The following is a 21788-nucleotide window of genomic DNA, read 5'->3' as shown; positions in this document are numbered from 1 at the left end:
ACAACGCACATATTCTCAGTTTTACCAATGTCATTTTTAATGCTACTTGTTAAAGCGCTCTTATTTTGCTTTGGCTTTATTAATATTTTTGTCTATTTAAAGGCCATTTTTATTCCCCTTCCTATTTTCTGTCACTAATCAGTTAATTATTTCCAAGTAAACTGAAACCGTTAACTTTTTCTGAGCCCTAGTACTTACGCTTGGCATGGAACAGTTTATTTCTCATAACTTGGACCTTGTGCTTTCCATTTTGTTTGTCTTACTGAGACAAAAACCTATTTTTTATTTCCTTATTCCAGCATCTATCATGTTGCTGAGTATTTTCCAGATACTAGGAATTGCTTGACATTCATTTCTCTTTTTTCACTGAATTATAGCTAATTTACAATGTTGGGTTAGTCTCAAGTGTACAGAAGATGAGTCAGTTGTGTATGCATATATTACACACACACACAAGATATTGACTATAGTTCACTGTGCTATACAGTAGGTCCTGTTGTTTACCTATTTTATATGTAATAGTATGTATATGTTAATCCCAAACTCCTAATTTATTCCCCCCCCCAGTCCTCTTTGTTAACTATAAGGTTCCTCTCTACGACTATGAGTCTTATCTCTGTTTTGCAAATAAGTTCACTTGTATCATTTTTTTAGATTCCATATATAAGTGATATTTTAAGATATTTGTTTTTCTAAGTTACTTCACTTCGTATGATAGTCTCTGGGTTCATCCATATTGCTGCAAACGGCATTATTTCATGCTTTTTCATGACTGAGTAGTGTTCCATTCTGTACATCTAAACCACATCTGCTTTATTCTTTCTTAATTTACTCGTTCAACAAACATTCACTGTTCTCCCAGGAGAGACACGGCGCGTTCCTGGCCCTGGGATTCCTCCGCGCCTCTGTTCATCGAGCCAACACTAGCTCATGAGCAGTCTGGTAAACGAAAAGAAAGTGGACACCTCTCACAGCCGATAAACCTCATATTCTGATTCAAAGCCTAAAAATAGTCGAAGGAAATGAAGAGTGCTAGGAATTTGCAATCCAGACTCTGCAACCATCACCCGGGTAACCTTGTGAAAGTCACTGAAACTCTCTGAATCTCAATTATGTCATCTGTAAAATGGCCGTTATCATAATGCCCCCCTGCCCTCCCATAAGGTGGTTGTAAGGGCTGAGTAAGGGTGTGATAGAGACAGTGCTTATATTAACCTCGAAAACACTATTCAGAATTTTATTTAAAACTCAAGTGCAAGCCTTTTCTTTAGGACTTTTTTTTTAATCCCTTCCTGCAAGCTCCCTGCATTCAAAAGGCTTCAGCACAGTTTTGAAATTCTGTACTTTGAAAACATGACAACAGTTGCTAATGTATGGGGCTATATAAGTCAGTTACCAGATGGTTCACAAACATCTTTCCTATTAGATTTATGCAGTAAATCTTCATTCCCCTTGAAACGTTTGCTTGAATGTGTCCATAACTTTTTATTCTCCTTTCATATGTTTGTGTAGTGCACATCTGGCTTTCTTAACATTAGATTATAATTAGGGTCAGGTATTCTTTTGCTTAACCAATGTGGCAGATTTAATCCCTGACTTTTTTTTTTTGTAGTGGGGAAGATGGTGGCAGGTTTTGCTATAATGATGGGAAACTGAGATAAATAGGGAGATTTCTTTTGCTCTTGATTTTTTAACGTCTCTTTTGATGTGGTTATGACTCCTCTCTCTCCCCTCAAACCCCTAGATCCACTTCCATTTCCTCTGTCACTTCCATACAGTATTGGAAAAGGACCCAGAGAAGTTTTGTGGCAATTCATGGACAGAAGAAATGTGATTTACATCTATTACTATCTTTGAAAAATGACTTTCCAGTGCTAATGATACTCATTACTTACAATTAATTTTTTCAGAGGAGAATTCCATATTTGATAAGCTACCAAGCTTTGAAATTGTTTTGAGAATGACCTGCATCTGCTTTTTATAGTCTTCATATATCTGGAGAGTATCATTCTTTAATAAAAAAAAATATGATATATGTTTGGAAAAAATGAGAATTTATTTAGGAACTGGTTCACTCCAAATAATTTTTAGTAAGATTTTCTTTAGTAACTTTTCTCACGCTTATCTTAAGAAGCATTTAATAGACATAAAAGTAGAAGCATTTGAACTTTGCCAGTTTAATTTATGCTTGTTTTTTCTTTTATGTTGTGTTTTAGGGAATTTCCCTGTGGCTCAATACAGAACGACCTCAGCTTCAATTAATATTTATTTTTTATCTGTAGGTTCAATTGTTTTAAGGTAGAAAGAGAGTATATTAAAAGGCAATAATTATCCTAGTGTATGTTCAGTAATAATGGATCAGCAATGCTTTTTATCTTTGCAAAATAGTCCTTCCATTGAATACATTTAATATAAATGAGAGTATATTGGAGAATTCTAATTTTCTCTTGATGCTGAATTCACATCTCATACTCCTTAATAATCTACTTTCCAACTTTATTTAGTTTTTTACTGTCACATAATTATAAATTAGTATGATAAATATTTCCTCAACTAAATAAAAAGTAGAGAGTAAATGATATTGGTGTTACAAATGGGATACTGAAGTTAGGAGGATTTGTCTGATTAGTCAAGTAAAACATTAATAATACTATGTTAAGAAAATGTGAATGCGGTTCACATTTGGAAGCATATTTCAATGAAGCTAATGGAAACTTGCTTAGTGAAAATCTTTAGGTGGCTTTTTAAATGATTACAGGAAGTCTCTGCCCCCTTTTCTGAATTTTAGGTTTCTTCTCTGCAAGATGAATATTAGATAAAATGGTTTCTTCTGGCTCTAGTTTATCAGCCTTCCAAATATTAATGGGTGTACCCGAAGTAATTAAGGTGCATGAAAAAAGTTTTTTGATAGTAGTTTAATATTATTTACAATAATGTATAAGCAATACACACTGTTGGTACAGATTAATAACAATATTGGTCACAAATTCAGAATTCATAAAATCCTAATTAAGATTGTGTTACTTGATTTCATTTTGCTTGTTTAAACGTGATATAAATGTACCTTATTTGGAAAGGGTACTGGGAGATGGAGATGAATTTAGGAACAGAAAGAAAGCTGCAAAATTCTCCTTCTTTGGAAGGAGAATGCATTGCATTTGAAACAATTAGGGAGAGAAACCGTTTTGTTGTTCCGAAAATTCCATGACAGTGCTTCCATTAACTCTCTAGTGATATTGTCACTAAAGGAGTAAGGAGAAAAAAGACAAGCAAAACAGCAAAACAGACATCCTGCCTTCTCTCTGCTGTGTCTGCATTAATGCTGCATCGTAGCAGCTGCTATCCTTTTTAAACAGCTTTTTTTTTTTTTTTTTCCTGGTGGCCTTTTTTTCCCCTGTAGAGTAAGCTGACCAGATTTTCACTTTATAAAACTGGGACAGCCTAGCAGGGGATGAGAGTTTCCATGAACCATCTTCTGGGGATAATAATATCAGTAATCAGAGACTGTCATGGCAATTGTAGGGAGAGATGAATTGCAGTGGACGGGAAATCAACAGTGTTTTGTTTGTTAGTTTTTTGGAGTGTGGGTTCAGTGCCCCGTAACCATTTACCAAAAAGTTGAGCTTGAGTGCAACCCCCTGTAAACTCTTGAACTCTAAGTTATTTAGAGACTAAGACAGATGGCAAAGCAGATTTGCTAGAGAATTATATAAATGGACTATATTCCAGTGGCTATATGTTCACCTATTTGCCTTTAGAACTGAACTCTTTGTGCTTAAGCCAGAATTGGTTCAAATCCAGTTTCTCTCATCTCCCATTTGGTCTTTCTCTTCTGTGCTCACTTAGCACATTTTATATGCCTATATAGTTGTAATTTGATAATATCTTTGTGTTAAAATGTATCCTTTGACCGATTTTGTCCCAGACATGATGTTCCATAATAGGAAATACAAGGATAAATATGATAAGCAAATCCAAAACGTATATGCAGGAATAAGGATCTCCTAGAACTCTTTATACCTTTATCAAATTACCATTAAAATACCCATAATTTTGTAAAATTATAACTCATACTTTTATAAAGTCCATAGTTTCATAAAATTATTCATAATTTTGTGAAATAAAAATGTATTTATTCAATAACTTCTTTTGAGTATTTCAAACAGATGAGAGACTAATAGTACAAAATAAAAGCACAGAGAACTTAAATTATAAAAAATTAATACTTGTTAAAGCAGCCTCAAAAAATTAATGGAGAAAGGACAGATTGCATTTTATGTGACTTTTAGAAAATGCTTACTACATGGAAAAATATAAAACTGGATCCCTTCCTAAACCTTTTATATAGGTAATTTCTAGGTATATTACAGAGATAAATGTGGAAGATAAAACTATAAAAATAGTAGAAGAAAACAGGAGAATATCTTTGTGACCTAGAGATAGAAAAATATTTTTTAAAACCTCAAAAAGATAATTTAAGACAAAAATTGATTATTTTACATATTAAAAATTCATGCAAGAGACATGGGTTTGATCTCTAGGTGGGGAAGAAGCCCTGGAATAGGAAATGGCATCCTACTCCAATATTCTTGCCTGGAGAATTCATGGACAGAAGAACCTGATGGGCTACAGTCCACAGGGTCACAAAGAGCTAGACACAACTGAGCATGCGTGCGTGTGACATTATTAAACATTCAAACTCCTATGTTCAGCAACAAACATAAATAAATATAATTAATGCTTAATTAATACAATAAAACAGTTAATGGTGTCTAATAAGATGAGGTCAGGAAGCAACAGTTAGAACTGGACATGGAACAACAGACTGGTTCCAAATAGGAAAAGGAGTCCGTCAAGGCTGTATATTGTTACCCTGCTTATTTAACTTATATGCAGGGTACATCAGGAGAAACGCTGGATTGGAAGAAGCATAAGCTGGAATAAAGATTGCCAGGAGAAATCTCAATAACCCCAGATATGCAGAAGACACCACCCTTATGGCAGAAAGTGAAGAGGAACTAAAAAGCCTCTTGATGAAAGTGAAAGAGGAGAGAGAAAAAGTTGGCTTAAAGCTCAACATTCAGAAAACGAAGATCATGGCATCTGGTCCCATCACTTCATGGGAAATAGATGGGGAAACAGTGGAAACAATGTCAGACTTTATTTTGGGGGGCTCCAAAATCACTGCAGATGGTGACTGCAGCCATGAAATTAAAAGACGCTTACTCCTTGGAAGAAAAGTTATGACCAACCTAGATAGCATATTCAAAAGCAGAGACATTACTTTGCCGACTAAGGTCCGTCTAGTCAAGGCTATGGTTTTTCCAGTGGCCGTGTATGGATGTGAAATTTGGACTGTGAAGAAAGCTGAGTGCCGAAGAATTGATGCTCTTGAACTGTGGTGTTGGAGAAGACTCTTGAGAGTCCCTTGGACTACAAGGAGGTTCAACCAATCCATTCTAAAGGAGATCAGCCCTGGGATTTCTTTGGAAGGACTGATGCTAAAGCTGAAACTCCAGTACTTTGGCCACCTCATGTGAAGAGTTGACTCATTGGAAAAGACTCTGATGCTGGGAGAGATTGGGGACAGAAGGAGAAGGGGACGACAGAGGATGACATGGCTGGATGGCATCACTGACTCGATGGACGTGAGTTTGAGTGAACTTCGGGAGTTGGTGATGGACAGGGAGGCCTGACGTGCTGCGATTTATGGGGTTGCAAAGAGTCAGACACGACTGAGTGCCTGAACTGAACTGAATAAGATGAGAGATTAGTATCTAGGCTGTAAAAATAACTCATGAGAGTTACAAAGAAAAAGACAGCAATCCCAATTGTAAAGATAGGTAGTAATGATCAGGCAATTTATAGAGGAGGACCCCTAAAGAGTTAGCAAGCATAGTTAAAAGTGTTCAAACTCATTAACAACAATAGAAATGCAGATTCTAACAGCATGAATTAGGTAGAAACTAGAAACTGGAATTGTATAATGCCAGGTATTGGCAAAAACTGAGATTGGAGACTCCGCACATAGGGTTAGTGGGACTATAGACTGGTGTAGCCAATGCAGGCATCTGCATGCTGTAACACACTGTGTGGCACGTTTGTTTCTGGTCTATTCCTGGATGACTTCCCACCTTGTCCATAATGACAGGTGTGCAAGAATGTTTATTACGGTATGAATGTTGGTGGTGACAAGGAGCTGGAGGCATAATTAAGTGGCCCATGATCTGTATAATTTTGTGTATATATTTTATATACTTTTCTGTGCATATTTTAGTATATACATTAAAAGTTTTATATGATATAGAAAAGCTAAATAGTATATTGTTCAGGGTTATATATTTAAGTGACAAAATTATGAAAGATGTGAAAGAATGATTCCTCTAAGGTCGAGGTACTGATTACCTCTATGAAAGAGAAATATAAACATAGGACAGACGCACAGTGAGATTCTCAGGGACTAGTTAGTATCCACAAGTTTTTCTCATCGTAAAGGTACACTGGTATTTATTAATATTATTCTTTAAACTTTACATATGTCTTCTGTATTTTTCAGTGTGTTTGATGCCATCATTTCTTACTTAAAAAAAAAAATTAGCAGCGTTTTGGTTCCATATAAAATGGAATAGGCACACTCCACCTTATGTCTCCCACTGAATTCAGCTATAAAACCTGAACAGAATTCATGGAATCATTAGGTGAGGATACTGAAAAGCAAAAGTAGCAGGTGGATTAGGGAAGTAGATCAGAATTGAAAGGACTCCTGAACTGATGGTGGGTTTACTATTATTCCCCTTCTAGTATCTCCTGTCCTAACCTTATTGGAGTTGAAACCCCGACCATGGGCATAAAAGCTCAGACAGAGAGAGCTCCAGGAGAAGGCCTCTAGTTCTGGTTGCAGAGTGGCAAAAAGAAAGGGGAGGATTTTTTTCTTCTCTTCATTTGCTTGTATTCAGGCCCAAAGCAGTTCCATCATCAACAGTGATAGTGGCAGGAGCAAACGTCTGAAAGAGGGGAGCCTTCTCACATAAGTGGTCCCAAGATGATGGAGCACATACACGTTGTTTTTCCTCTCTCTGTTCAAGCAACTGAATAACATAACTAAAGCCCAAAGTTTACAGATAAAGGTCTGAAAATGGGAGCCCAAGGAAATAAAAATATCAGAGATTATGCTTTAAACTGAGGACTCGGGAAATGACCCCATAAAGATGTTTATGTCCTCCTGGGTTCATCCTTGAGGTGCTGTACACATATCTCATTTATTGTATCAAAACGTTGGTGAATTAAATGGATAAATCACTGCCCATTATGTCTACTGGCCATGCCATGGCACATGCATAGGAAAAATCTGAATAGCACAGTAAGGCTTTGAAAATTGACCTAACACTGGAACCCTAGCCCACAAGAGACAGTTAGGAATTTGTGAACTGAATCTCACCTAGTTTGATTGCCTGTTAACCAAAATATTACATAATCCATAGGATATAAATAAGATATGTAGTATCAAAATATCACATCAAAACTGTCCAAGATATTACCCCAGATTACTTGGCATATAAAGAACCCCAATTCCATTGAAAAGACAATCAATAGATGCCAACAGTGGGAGTATATACACATGTTGGTATTATCTGATGGAGACTTATAGAAGCTGTTTCTTAAAATGTTCTCAAGCAATCACAAACACTCTTGACACAAATGCGAAATGGGAACTCTTAACAAATAAATTGGAAATATAAAGAAGAATTCAATGCAGATTTTAAAAGTAAAAAGTACAAAACTCATAATAAAAACCTTACTGGATCAACTCAATAGCAAAATGGAAATGAAAGACTGAGAGTCAATAAACTTGAAAGTAGGCCAATAGAAATTATCTTACTGGTTAACAAAGAAGAAAAATGTTTGGGGACAGGGAATAAAGAGAGATTCATGGGACAGGGAATACAGAGAGCTTTACAAAACTATGAGATGAAAAAAAAAAGTCTAACATTTGTGTCCTTGACGTTCTAGAAGGAGGAAAAAAATAATGTAGCACAAATAATTTTTTGAAGAAATAATGGCCCCAAACTTCCCTCGACGGGGAAGGAAAATAGTCTATAGATTCAAGAAGTTTAGTGAAAACCAAACAGAATAAACGTAAACATATCTGTGTTCAGACACATCATCATCAAAATGCTACAAAAATAAGTGCACAAAAAATCTTGAAATTGGCCAGAGTTAAAATATTCAATTTTATTGGGAAAAAACAATTTGAACAACTATAGATTTCTCATTAAAAACTACAGAAGTGACACAACATGTTAAAATTACTGAAAAGCACCTCCAACCCAGAATTCTATATCCGGAAAAAACTACTGCATAGAAATGAAGGAGAAATAAAGACATCTTCAGATGAAGCATAACTAAGAATTTGCTGCCTTCAAGCCAGTTCTAAAATAACTTCTATGGAAAGTTCTTCAGATAGGAGGAAGATAATACTGGAAGGAAACTTGAAACATAAAGGGTGAAAGAAGAGCAAAAGAAATAGTAGATATTGGATATACTCTGTAGACTACTCTTCTCCCCTGAGTTCTTTAAAATATGTTTGACAGTTGAAAGCAAAACTTTAACACTGAATGATGGAATTTTCAATGTACATATAAGGTAAAGTGAAGTCGCTCAGTCAGGTCTGACTCTTTGCGACCCCATGCACTGCAGGCTCCGAAGAAGACTGGAGTGGGTTGTCGTTTCCTTCTCCAGAGGATCTTCCAAACTCAGGGATTGAACCCTGGTCTCCTGCATTGCAGGCAGACACTTTACCCTCTAAACCACCAGGGAAGCTCCTACGTATAAGGTAACTATAATATAATGGAGAAAGATAAAGGGAACTATAATATGGTAAGGTTTCCATGTTCCACTTGAAGTGGTAAATATGATTCTGAATAGACTATGAGAGGTGAAGAGCAACCACTACAAAATTATACAAGAGATGATAAAAAATGCAATAGATAACATAGAACGCTAAAAAATGCTCAAGTAATCCAAGTTTCTCCTTAGAAACTGACTGATACCTGAATAAAAAAAAAAGAGCAAATAGAAACCAAGTAACAGATTGGTAGATATAAATCCAAATGCATCAATAAATATATTAGACATAAGTGATCTAAATGCAATAAATAAAATACATAATCAAAGAGAAGTAAAAGAAAACACGACTCTGCTCTGTATTTCCCATAAGAAACTCCCTTCTAATACAGTGATATATGTAGATTAAAAGTAAATGGATAGAAAAAGGTTTTCTATGCAAACACTAATCATTAAAGTTGAAGCAGCTACCTTAATGAGATAAAGGAAACTTTAGAACCACTCCCCCAAAACTGAAAAGTAAAATATCAGGAATAAAGAAGTACATAACAATAAGATCAATTCACCAATAAAATGTAACAATTCTAAATTTGTATGAACTCAAAAACTAGGCTTCAAAATACATGAAGCGAAAACTAACTGAACTGAGAGGAGAAATGGACAAATCCACAATTTGTGGATGATGGAGATGTCTACACTTTCTATAATAGATAAAACTGATAGAAAGAAAATCATCTCCTCAATTTGATCAATAGATTTATTGAAGTTTCAGTAACATTTCCAGCAGGATTTTTTTTGTAAATATAAGCAAACTGAGTCTCAAAATTTTGTGGAAAGACAAAAGAATTACCATAAAATAACGTGTAAAAAGAAGGAAAAAGCTCATATGAATTACACTTCATGATTTTAAGACTTCTTATATCACTACAGTAATCAAGACAGTACAGTACAGGCAAAAGAACAGACAGTTGTCAGGGGACCAAAAGAGAGCCTCTACAGCTGATGGATTTGGACAGTGGTATAAAAATAAAGTGATCTGCTCAGCAAATGATACGAGAGCAAGCGAAGAACATCAACAAGCAGGAAAAAAAAAAAAAGAATCTTGACCTAAACTTCATGCCTGATTAATAAAAAACTCAAAATTTGCCAAATACCAAGTAAAATACAAAACTGTAAACCTTTTAAAAGATGACATATGAAAGCATCTTTATGATATGAGGTTAGGCAAAAAAATTCTCAGGCATGACACCGTTTGTATAAGTATATAATCCACAAAATAAAGAGTTGATAAATCAGCCTTTATCAAAATTTAAAACTTTTGGTCTCCCAATGTTAAGCACATGAAAAGACAAACTCCATTCTGAGGAGGGAAATTGCAAAACCCATATCTGACAAAGCTTTTGTGTCAAGAGTAAGTTAAAAAAAAAAAAACTCTCATAACTGAGTATGTGAAAACAACCTAATTTTTAAAATAGGACAAAGACTTGAAAAGACATTTCACTTAAGATAATATACAGACTGGATATAAGCACACAAAAAGATGCTCACTGTCATTAGTCATTAGAGATGTGCATATTAAAACCTTTTTAAGATCTACTGCACATCTGTTAGAATGGATAATTTTTAAAATCCTGACAATACTAAGTGCAGATGAGGATATGGGGCAGTTGGAACTTACATTCATCGCTGGTAGAAATGCAAAATGACAGAGTCACTCTCAAAAGCAATTTGGCCTCTTTTTATAAGGTTAAGCATACACCTGTCATATGCAGAAATCCCATTTCTGGGTTTTTAACTTAGAGAAATGTAGACATATGTTTACACAAAAACCTGTACATGACTGTTTATGGAAGGTCTATTCAAAACTGGAAATAATGTCTTTAAGGGTAAATGGTTTAACAGTCTGTGTTATATCCACACAATGGAACACTGCACAGTATTATAAAGGAAGAAACCATTGATTCATACAACAATTTGGATGAGTCTCTATGCTGAATGAAGGAGCCTAGTTCCAAAGGTTGCATTCTATATGGTACCATTTACAGTTGACCTTTGGACAACACAGGTTTGAACTGCACTGGTCCACATATACATGTATTTTTCACTAAATATTTGCTACATGATCCACAGTTGGCTGAATTTGAGGAGCAGACCATGAATATGAAAGGGTAACTGTAAAGTTATAAATGAATTTTCAATTGGGTAGGGGATTTGTGCCCCTAACTGCTGTGTGTTCAAGGATCAACTGTATATGACATCCACAAAAAGATAAAACTGTAATGTTGGAGACTGCTCAGTGGTTGCCAGAAGTATTATAATTTAGAAAACAAAATTTCAAATGTTTTATACTGAAAAGGAAAATAATTTTGGGGGGCATCATAGCAATTATGGTATAGTGGGCAAAAGTGGGGAGATAGTAGGAAATAAAATTAACTCAAACATGCAGAGCTGGGGTTAAATTTACAAAGCATTCTGGTAGAGATAGGACAATTTTTTTAAAATAAACTTTAAATGATTTGCTTATTAATTTGTTTGTAATGAAATGGTTGTTTCTAAATCAGCAACAGCCCATAAAGCTGTTTTATCATGTGTAGTTAAACATCCTCAAAACATGCAGATTTTTTTTGCTGTTAATTTACTTACAGACTTTTTTCTTCATAGATATATGAAGATAAAATTCTGCCCAAGCTATAAAAATTATTGTAAATTTAAGATAATGATATTTGAATTGATGTTCCATTTTTGGCAGAGAATTCAGCTGTGTATAAAAATGAAAGGTTAGAAAAATATTACTAAAGTAAAAGAGTTATTTTGAAAAATGATTTGTATTAAATTATTTGGCTCCCTCTCAATCAGTTTGTGCTTGTAGATACAGCCTTTCTGAGCTGTTGGACAGGCAATTTAGTTCTGTGCCTTAATTTCCCCATATGCATAACGTGAAGATCGCTATTCTGGCATCTGATGTTTTTCCTGAGACTCTATCAGAATACATATGGCATCCATATTTCAGCACGAGACTTGAAGGCCATTGATATTTACAAAGTTTCGTCATTTTATTTCTTAAAACCAAATATATCTTCTCATTTCACAGTTTTGAACATGGATGAAAAAAATGACAGAAACTTGTAGTTAAGGATACAAAAAATATTTAAGTTAGAAAAATGTCTATTTGGCAGGAAGAAAAGGAAGAGAGATTGCTTTATACTCTCTTTTTTAAGTTTGAAGACCCACATCAAAGAAAGAAATTTAATAATAGATGTCAGAATTTAAAGCTGTGAAAACCATGTGGAAAAAGAAATATGGATATACCTCCAGCCCCTTTAGAAGATAAAGATATCATGAAATATGTATATTTACTACATTGGAAAGCTAGTATATGTGATTTTAATATGGTTTTCCTAGGAAAGCTTAAAGCAGACCTTCAGTAGAAATTAAGATGCATGCTTCTTCCTTTCCCCTAAAAAACACTCGTTTCAATATTGGTAAAGAAGGTGTACACGTGTGTGTTAAGTCTCTTCAGTCGTGTCTGACTCTATGACCCTATGGACGGTAGCCCACCAGGCTCCTCTGTTCACAGGATTCTCCAGGCAAGAATACTGGAGTAGGTTGCTATGCCCTCCTCCAAGGGATCTTCCAGACCCAGGGATCGTACCTGAGTCTCTTATATCTTATGAATTGGCAGGCAGGTTTTTTACAACTAGCACCCGAGAAAGCCGCAAAAACTGTACGTTTAACAATATATATTTAAGTAAGAACATCCTTTAAATGTCATTGTGTTGTTATAATTGCACAATTTAAAGGGGATGTGAATGTGTATCATATTATATATGAATACATAGGCTACGGACACTGAATAGTCTGTCCAATAAAATGTGTGTTTGTATGTATATATACCAAACTTGAATGGAGGACTATTTAATAAATATGTTTATTACTTGCAAGCATGTTTTACATTATTACTGTCATAGAAGTGGTAGATATGACATTTCCTGCAGTTGAACAGTGTTCATAATATTTGCATTTACTGAGCAAGAACTAATGGTAACAGAATTTCTGTGTTAACACAAGTGTCTGGGCATCCTTGATTCAAGCATCATTTATAATTACACTTTCTAAAGATAAACTGAAGGCTTTGCAAAATGTCATGTCTTCTTTTGGATGATCTTTCCTTAAACATTTTTGTTGGCATTACTATAAGGTGTAAGACTAGAGCTTTCCACAAAGTAAAAAAAAATATATATATATATATATGTATGTTATATGCAGTATGGAAGTAAAAACTGCAAACATTGTTTTACATCAGGACTTAGTGTCTAAAAGTGAAGTGAAAGTGTTAACCACTCAGTAGTGTCTGACTCTGCGACTCCATGTTCTATATAGCCCACCAGGCTCCTCTGTCCATGGAATCCTCCAGGCAAGAATACTAGAGTGGGTTGCCATTCCCATCTCCAGGGGGTCTTCCCAACCCAGGGAACAAACCTGCGTCAGCTGCATTGCAGGCAGATTCTTTACCGTCTGAGCCCCCTGGGAAGTCTCACAGAGGGACTCCATGCATAGGAAATGCAAAGAAGACTTTAGCTGCCCTTTGGTATGCTTGCCTTGCTATTGTGTTATCCACTCCCCCACTCAACAACAAAAAAATCAATGTAAGTAAACTCCCAGTGTCACTGGAGAAATTTAGCCCTTCATTTTCCTTTTTAACACTATTAGTCAAGTAGTAAGAGTAAAATCTTAAAAAATCAGTGTTCTATTAGATTATATATTTCATATGCATTGGAATTTTGCATTGTTCCAACAGCTTAAAGCAACTGCAGCGTGGTTGCTTTTTAAGTTTACTCTGGTGTTTTTTTTTTTCCTTTATAATTGTAACATAAAGTTTTCAAAGACAAAAATGAACAAAGGCCAGAAGCCCCACTGAGCTGTGAAGCAGGGAGGAAGCTTAGTCCCCTCCCACTCCAGCCTACTTGAAAATGTGCTTCTGAAACCCTTAAGGTAAGACTTTAAAAAAAGAGAATTGGACAGTTGTCAAGGATGGTTGGTTTTTAAGGCTTAACTACCTGAGCAATGTTCATTTAAAATAACATATGAGTCTCAATCAAAATGATCTAAGCTGAGCAAACGGCTGCTTTGTCCTTCCCTTTCAAGGAAGTTCAGAGGTGCTGCAAATTTGGGAGAGAGAAATTTCTTTGGTTAGTGCTCTTTATTCCTTTTTGGTAATTTTTTTTTTTTTTCCTGCAGATCATAAAAAAAGTCAAGATTATGGGAAACCTTATGACAAACTTTCCTAGTCAGAGTCCAACCTTTTTTTTTTCCTTCATTCATCATATAGTCATCAAAATATAGGTCCACCAGAAAGAGTGTGAAGTCAAAGTATTCTTTGCTTTTGGGAATCAGATTTTTTCATCTGGCAGGGGAATAAAGGTTTTTCTAGGTCAGTTCCTGTTGTGCAAGAGGCTGGGATTGTCATACTTTTTGGGGTGTGGCCCCCAACTGTTGGCTGTTGCAGTGGTAAAATCTGGAAGTCAGTTTTCCCAGGTTAGCTTCTTTGCTGGGCTGTGGTTATTTAATGCCATCCTGTTGCAGGAAGGTGGACCCCTTCCAGGGCCCAAAACTGGGCTTCTGTCTAACACTCGGAAATGAATTGTCTGAGGAGACACATGTGCTGACAAAGCAAGAGATTTTATTGGGAAAGGGCACCCGGGTGGAGAGCAGTAGGGTAAGGGAACCCAGGAGAACTGCTCCGCCGCATGGCTTGCAGTCTCAGGTTTTATGGTGACGGGATTAGTTCCCGGGTGGTCTTTGACCAATCATTCTAATTCAGAGTCTTTCCTGGTGGCACACGCATCGCTCAGCCAAGATGGATGCTAGCGAGAGGGATTCTGGGAAGTGGACAGACACACGGTGTCTCCTTTAGACCTTTCCCAAACTCTTCCGGTTGGTGGTGGCTTATTAGTTCCCTATTCCTTATCAGGATCTCCTGTCATAAAACAACTCATGCAAATGGTTACTATGGTGCCTGGCCAGGGTGGGCGGTTTCAATCAGTGTGCTTCCCCTATCAATCCTACCTTCCAAATGTTGGCGTACCTTCCCAGAGAACTGGGGTTGTTCTTCTAAGACTGGACCTCTAGCAGCATCTCCTGAAGTGGACAGACTCTCCCTGCTGAAGTCAGACTGAATAGTCCACACTGACTGTGTGTGTGTGTTTATTTCCTCTGTTGTAACCAACTCTTTGTGACCCCACTGGAGCCCGCCAGGCTCCTCTGTCCATGGGATTCTCCAGGGAAGAATACTGAGTGGAGGGCCATTTCCTTCTCCAGGGGATCTTCCTGGCCCAGGGATCACATCTGGGTCTTCTACATTGCAGGCAGACTCTTTACCATCTGAGCCACAGGGAAGCCACCCTGACTCTCAACCCCTGAGTGTGACGTGACAACTGCCCTTCCTGAGGCAGATGCCCCAGGTGTCCTTGACTTTGCTTTTTGTCCTCAGAACTTCCATCCCTCTGGTTGAAACAAAAATTTTCAGGAAAGATTTTTTTTTTTCTGGATCACTTTTATTCTTTTTCTTCAACCCTTGTTTGGGGCTGCTGTAACCAAAGTCTAGAGTTGTGGAAAAATGTAGTCAGGATGCTTAATGTAACCTAGTTTCATGAACAGATATTTTTCGGTGGCTCTCATAAATGTTTTAAATGTGTTCCAAAACAGTGCTGACCTCCTCATAGATAGTTCTGTTAACAGAACTGGAACTTTAGTTGCTTTTTACTGACATATTGATTTAGGGACCAGCTGCCTCCTAGAAATTGTGATCAAAAACTATAAAAGACCATAAATATGTCAAATGCATGAGTATGAACTGGGAAGCTTGATTTGTCCTATGATCCAATCTGGGTTAAAGATTGGTACCACTTGAAATTACTACCCTTTGAGTAATAATCGTCAGCATCCCCCACATAGTTTGTATGTGCCTGTGTGCATGTGATGTTGTGGATTTACAATTTCATCCCCTGTCCTTCCTATCCCACTTTATGATTCTAGATTTTTCTTACCCCTCTTTTCTTCCTTCTCTCTCCCTGACTGGCTTGGTAACTCAGACAGAATCAAGAATGCTGGAATGTCCCAAATGCTCCTGCAGTCAACTAAAGAGAAATAAATTAGTTTTTTGAGAAGTATAAAGAAATGGGATGAGCATGGTGAACTGATTTAGAAGATGAACTCAAGGGTCAACCTCAGCGAGGGCTAGGTAGCGGCATGAAATAGAGACTAGAGGAGCAGAAAATTTGCCTGAGCAGAAGGCTGGGTATAGGAGTATGCCAGAGAAAGTTCTTCACAGACTGATGTATGTCTAAGCTCAGCCCTAAAGGATGAATTAGAATTAGCCAGATAAAAGTAAGCACGAGGGATAAAAGGTGTTACACTCAAAGGAAATAGTGAGCACCAAAGCCCATGCTCAAGAAAGAGATACTAAATACGTGAGGGATGTGAGCATCTGTAGATTTTGGTATCTGCAGGGGGTACTGGAGGCAACCCCCCATGGATACTGAGAGATGACTGCATCTTTATCACTTCTGATCTACCACGGTAACTATTTCTCAAAAGGCTGTAAGAGAAAAGCTACAATAGAGCAGAAACTGGAGTTTGACTAGTAGGACCATATCCTTGCCTGACTTAATTTACTCATAAGTTTGAGATTTAATAGACTTCCCTGGTGGCTCAGATGGTAAAGCATCTGCCTACAATGCAGGAGACCCAGGTTCAATCCCTGGGTTGGGAAGATCCTCTGGAGAAGGAAATGGCAACCCACTCCAGTACTCTTGCCCGGAAAATCCCATGGGTGGATTCCATGGATAGGCTACAGTCCATGGGGTCACAAAGAGTCAAATACAACTGAGCGACTTCATTCACTTTGAGATTTAATTGTTTTCTGAAACAGTGGTGATTGTCTCTAAGCTAATGCAGCTTGTATGAAAGACCAGAGAGCTAGTTTAAAACACACATTGTCAAGTCCCATCCCAGACCTACTGAATTAGAAACTCTGGATCTTGGATCCAGCAAGCCCATGTTTTAACACTCCCTCCAGTTGATTCTGATACACATGAACATGTTAGAACACTGTTGGGTACTATTCATGTTTTCTGTGGGAAACACTATCTTTCTTATTCATTACATTATTTTTGTGTATGCTTTATTTCAATAAGCAGATTTTTAACTCCTTGTGGACAATGATCCTGTCTGTTTTTAACATTTCTATTGAGATATAGCAGTTTTGACATCCATATATACTTTTGAAACCAACACTGTTATCAAGGTAATGACCAGATATATCGTCCTAAGAGTGGTCTTGTCCCTCTTTGCACGCCTTCCCTCTGATCTCTTACAGGCCTAATCTCCCCAGCCTGGGGCAACCATTTATCAGCTGTCTCTAGAGATAAATTCACATTTCCCAGAGTTTTAAATAAGTGGAATCTTAGAGTATGTATTCTTTTTGGTCTAGTTTCTTTCACTCTGCCTCATTACTTTAACATTTATCCATGTCATTGCAGTGACAGCTCCATTTTATTACTGCATACTCTATGACTGTATGGATATAATTCAGTTCATCCGGTAATCTATTGATGAGCTTCCATGTTGTTTCCAGGTTGAATGTTGACAAATAAACTTCTGTGAACATCTGGGGACACGTCTTTGTATGGACATAGGCTTTCATTTCTCTTTGGGTGAATTTAGGAATGGATCGTACGTCACAGGTATATTTATAAGAAACTGCCAAACTGTTTTCCAAAGCAGTTGTACCATTTTGCATTCTCAATGACAGTGCATGAGAGTTCCATTTGTTCTAAAGAAATCCTCGATATATTCAGGCTTTTTAATTGCATTCCTTCTAATTGGTGTGTATTAGTATATAATTGTGGCTTTATTTTGCATTTCTCTAGTGATTAATGATGGTGAGTATCTTTTCATGTGCTCATTTTTCATTTGTGCATCTTTGTTATTGGAGTGTCTACTCAAATCTCTGCCCTCTTTTATAGTAGGTTTTTTTTGTTGTTGATTTTTGTTAGTTCTTTATATATTATAGGTACAAGTCCTTAACTGGATTTTATGATTTCCAATATATTCTGCCAGAGTTGACTTGTCTTTTCATTTTCTAGACAGTGTTTCAAAGGGCATGCCTTTTTAATTTTTGTGAAGTTGACTTATCAGTTTGATCATTTATGGATTATTGTTTTCATTTTGTAACTAAAAGAAAACATTCTAACCAAGTGACAGAAAGTTTCTCCTATGTATGTTTCTTGTGGGCATCATATTGTTGGATTTTACTTTTTTTAATGGAATCTGACAATATCTTTTAATTGGGATATGTAGAACACATATTTAATGTGGCGATTCCCATGGTTACGTTTAAATGTAGCATCTTGCTATTTCTTTCCTATTTATTCCATCTTTATTTCCTTTCTCCCTTTTTGCCATCTTATGGATTAATTGAATACTTTTATGACTCTATTTTATTACCTCTGTTAGTTATTAGCTGTAACTCTTTGTTGTTGTTTGATTGCTTTAGGATTTATAGTTTGCATCTTTTACTTATCATAGGCTATGCACAAGTAATATCATGCCACTTTATAGTTTGAGACAGACAGTATAGTACTTTCAGTTTTCCCCTTTTGACCTTTGCGCTATTGTCGTATGTTTTGCTTTTACAAATATTATAAACCCCACACTACATTGTTATTATTACTCTTTGTTTAAATAGTAAATTATCTTTTAAAGAAATGAAAATAATAATAAAAGACTATATTTACCCATGTAGTTACCTTTTTTGGTGCTTTTCATTCCTTTGTGCAAATCTGTATTTCCATCTGGTATAATTCTTTTCTGTCTGGAGAATTTGTTTTAATATTTTTATAGTGCCAGTCTCCTAGTAATGAGTTGTTTCAGCCTTTGTATATCTGTAAAAGTATTTTTTGGGGGGGCTTTGTTTTTGAAAGTTATTTTTATTTCAGCAATTTAAATATGCTGATCCACTGTTTTCTTACTTGCAGTGTTTCCAATGACACATTTGCTGTCCTACTTACCTTCTTGTCTCTGTCCTAATGTGTTCTATCTCTAGATGCTTTTAAGATTTTCTCTTTATAGACAATTTTGAGCAACTTGATTATGACACATCTTGGTATAGAATTTTTATGCTTCTTATGTTGGGGTTTGTGGAGATTCATTGATCTGTAGGCTTATAAATCGCCCTTGCCTCTGCTTTTGGACATATAAACTATTAGTTACTATAACTGTTTTAATGTCTTTGTCTGCTAATTGTAACTCCAGATCAGTTTTGCATCTATCTCAATTAATTGATTTTTTTCTCCTCAATTGGAGTTTTATGTCAGAGCTTTTTAAAAATTGGAGTTTTCAATTGAAACTTTTTAGAAATGGTAACTTCTGATTGGATGCCAGACAGTGAGAATTTACCTTGCTGTGTACTGTATATTTTGTATTTCAATTCATATTCTTGAAACTTCTTTTGAGATGCAGTTCAGGTACTTGGAAAAAGTTTGATACTTTAGGATCTCATTTCTAACTTAAGTGAAACAAAACTCAGTCTAGAGCTAATTACTTCCTGCTGTTGAGTCAAGGCCTTTCTGTATATCTTATAATGCCTCATGAGTCATGAGGCTTTTTCACTCTGACTGATGGGCACAGGTATAATTCCTGCCCTTGTGTGAGCACCGGACACTGTTACTGCTCATCTTTTTGAATGGGCCTTTCCTGGCTGTGGGTAGTTTCTTTAAGTACCTGTGCTGATTGATATTCAGCTGAATATTTGAAGGGCACCGTCTGCAGGTCTGCAGATTCATCTGTGCAGCACTGTCTTCTCCAGTGCTCCATCCTACAAACTCTAGCTGCCTTGACCTCCCCAGATTTTCAACTTAGTCTTCTTTTTTTTAAAATTTTATTTATTTCTTTGTGTATGGCTGTGCTGGGTCTTTGTTGCTGCTTGTGGGCCTTCTCTAGTTGCAGTGACTGGGGGCTACTCCCTAGCTGTGGTGTGGCCTTCTCACTGCAGCGCTTTTCTTGTTATGGAGCACGGGCTCTAGGGGACATGGGCTTTGGTAGTTGAGGTACACAGGTTTAGGTACACGCACCCTGCAGCACATGGAATCTTCCTGGACCAGGGATCAAACTTGTGTCCCCTGCATTGTCAGATTCTTAACTACTGGACCACCAGGAAAGTCCTAAACTTTATCTTCTTAATTGAAGGAGTCTACTGGACTTCATGTTTTTGCATATGGCCTGGACCCTCTCTCAGGGCAATAAGCTGAAATGAGTGGTAAATGTGATCCCTTACCTGCCTCCTGAGAAATCTGTATGCAGTTCAAGAAGCAACAGTTAGAACCGGACATAGAACAACGGATTGGTTCCAAATTGGGAAAGAGTACGTCAAGGCTGTATATTGTCATCCTGCCTACTTAGCTTATATGCAGAGTACATCATGCAAAATGCTGGGCTGGATGAAGCACAGGCTGGAATCAAGATTGCTGGGAGAAATATCAATAACCTCAGATATGCAGATAACACTACCCTTATGGCAAAAAATGAAGAGGAACTAAAGAGCCTTTTGATGAAAGTGAAAGAGAAGTGAAAAAGCTGGCTTAAAACTAAACATTCAAAAAACAAAGATTATGGCATCTGGTCCCATCACTTCATGGCAAATAGATAGGGAAACAATGGAAATAGTGAGAGACTATTTTCTTGGGCTCCAAAATCACTGCAAATGGTGCCTACAGCCATGAAATTAAAAGACACTTGCTGCTTGGAAAAAAGCCATGACTAACCTAGACAGCATTATTAAAACAACAGAAACATTATTTTGCTGACAAAAGGTTGTCTAGTTAAAGCTATGCTTTTTCCAGTAGTCGTGTATGGATGTGAGAGTTGGACCATAAAGAAAGCTGAGCACTGAAGAACTGATGCTTTCAAACTGTGGTGCTAGAGAAGACTCTTTTGAGTCCTTTGGACTGCAAGGAGATCAAACCAATCAATCCTAAAGGAAATCAGTCATGAATATTAACTGGAAGGACTGATGCTAAAATTGAAGCTCCAATAGTTTGGCCACCTGATGCAAAAAACTGACTCATTAGAAAATATCCGGATGCTTGGAAAGATTGAAGATAGGAGGAGAAGGGGACGACAGAGGATGAAATGATTGAATGGCTTCATCGACTCGATGAACACGAGTTTGAGCAAGCTCCAGGAGTCTGTGATGGACAGGGAAGCCTGGCGTGCTGCAGTCCATGGGGTCGCAAAGAGTTGGATACAACTGAGTGACTGAACTGAACTGAAATGTGGTCTCTGCTTCCCCACCTTGGCTAAATGTTACTGATCCTTGTTTAATTCTCATTTTATATGTTACAGTTTATTACACAGTACTGGAGAATATGGGCAATAACATTTGTTCACATTGTGTGAGTGTGCGTTAGTTGCTTAGTTGTGTCCAACTCTTTGAGACCCTATGGACTATAGCCCACCAGGCTCTTCTGTCCACAGAATTCTCCAGGCAAGAATACCGGAGTAGGTAGCCATTCCCTTCTCCAGGAGATCTTCCCAACCCAGGGATTGAACCTGGGTCTCCCACATTGCAGGTGGATTCTTTACTGTCTGAGCCATCAGGGAAGCCCTCACATTAATTAAGTACTTGCTATTACTAGGAACATTGTGTTAGCTGATTTGATCCTCACAACCACCGCTGGGCAGAAATGTTATCTGTGTATTACAGATGCAAAAACTGAGAGCTGAAGGACTGGTCCAAGGTTTCACAGCCAATGATGTCAGAGCTGACGTTACAGCAGTTTTTGTCCCTCACCCTTGCTTCACAGACCTGCTCTCCCACCGAAGAAGCTTTCCAAGGTGGGTGTCTTAGGTTGGGCCACAAACTGTGCTGAGACTTAAATCTCAGC

The 21788-nt window shown here is 37.0% G+C and overlaps 1 protein-coding gene and 1 non-coding gene across 28 annotated transcripts in view; both read left to right on the top strand.

The window, feature by feature from the left end:
* The window catches only part of ESRRG (estrogen related receptor gamma), a 696316-nt gene that overhangs the window by 278297 nt on the left and 396231 nt on the right, over positions 1-21788 (top strand). For 4 of the 27 annotated variants that reach the window (XM_069544577.1, XM_069544580.1, XM_069544579.1 and 1 more), the window contains exon 4: positions 21608-21738. The exons of the other annotated variants lie outside the window; for them this stretch is intronic. In XM_069544577.1, the coding sequence (XP_069400678.1) occupies positions 21608-21738 (131 nt within the window). The remainder of the gene's footprint in view (positions 1-21607; positions 21739-21788) is intronic. 27 annotated transcript variants of the gene reach the window in all.
* On the top strand, positions 16544-16615 carry TRNAC-ACA (transfer RNA cysteine (anticodon ACA)). Its single transcript has one exon. It is a non-coding gene; the product is annotated as a tRNA-Cys (tRNA).

This window comes from Ovis canadensis, chromosome 12 (genome assembly GCF_042477335.2).
Source record: "Ovis canadensis isolate MfBH-ARS-UI-01 breed Bighorn chromosome 12, ARS-UI_OviCan_v2, whole genome shotgun sequence".
Taxonomy (NCBI): Eukaryota; Metazoa; Chordata; class Mammalia; order Artiodactyla; family Bovidae; genus Ovis; species Ovis canadensis.
The sequence above is the reverse complement of the archived record's forward strand: the minus strand, read 5'-3'. Positions and strand labels throughout refer to the sequence as shown.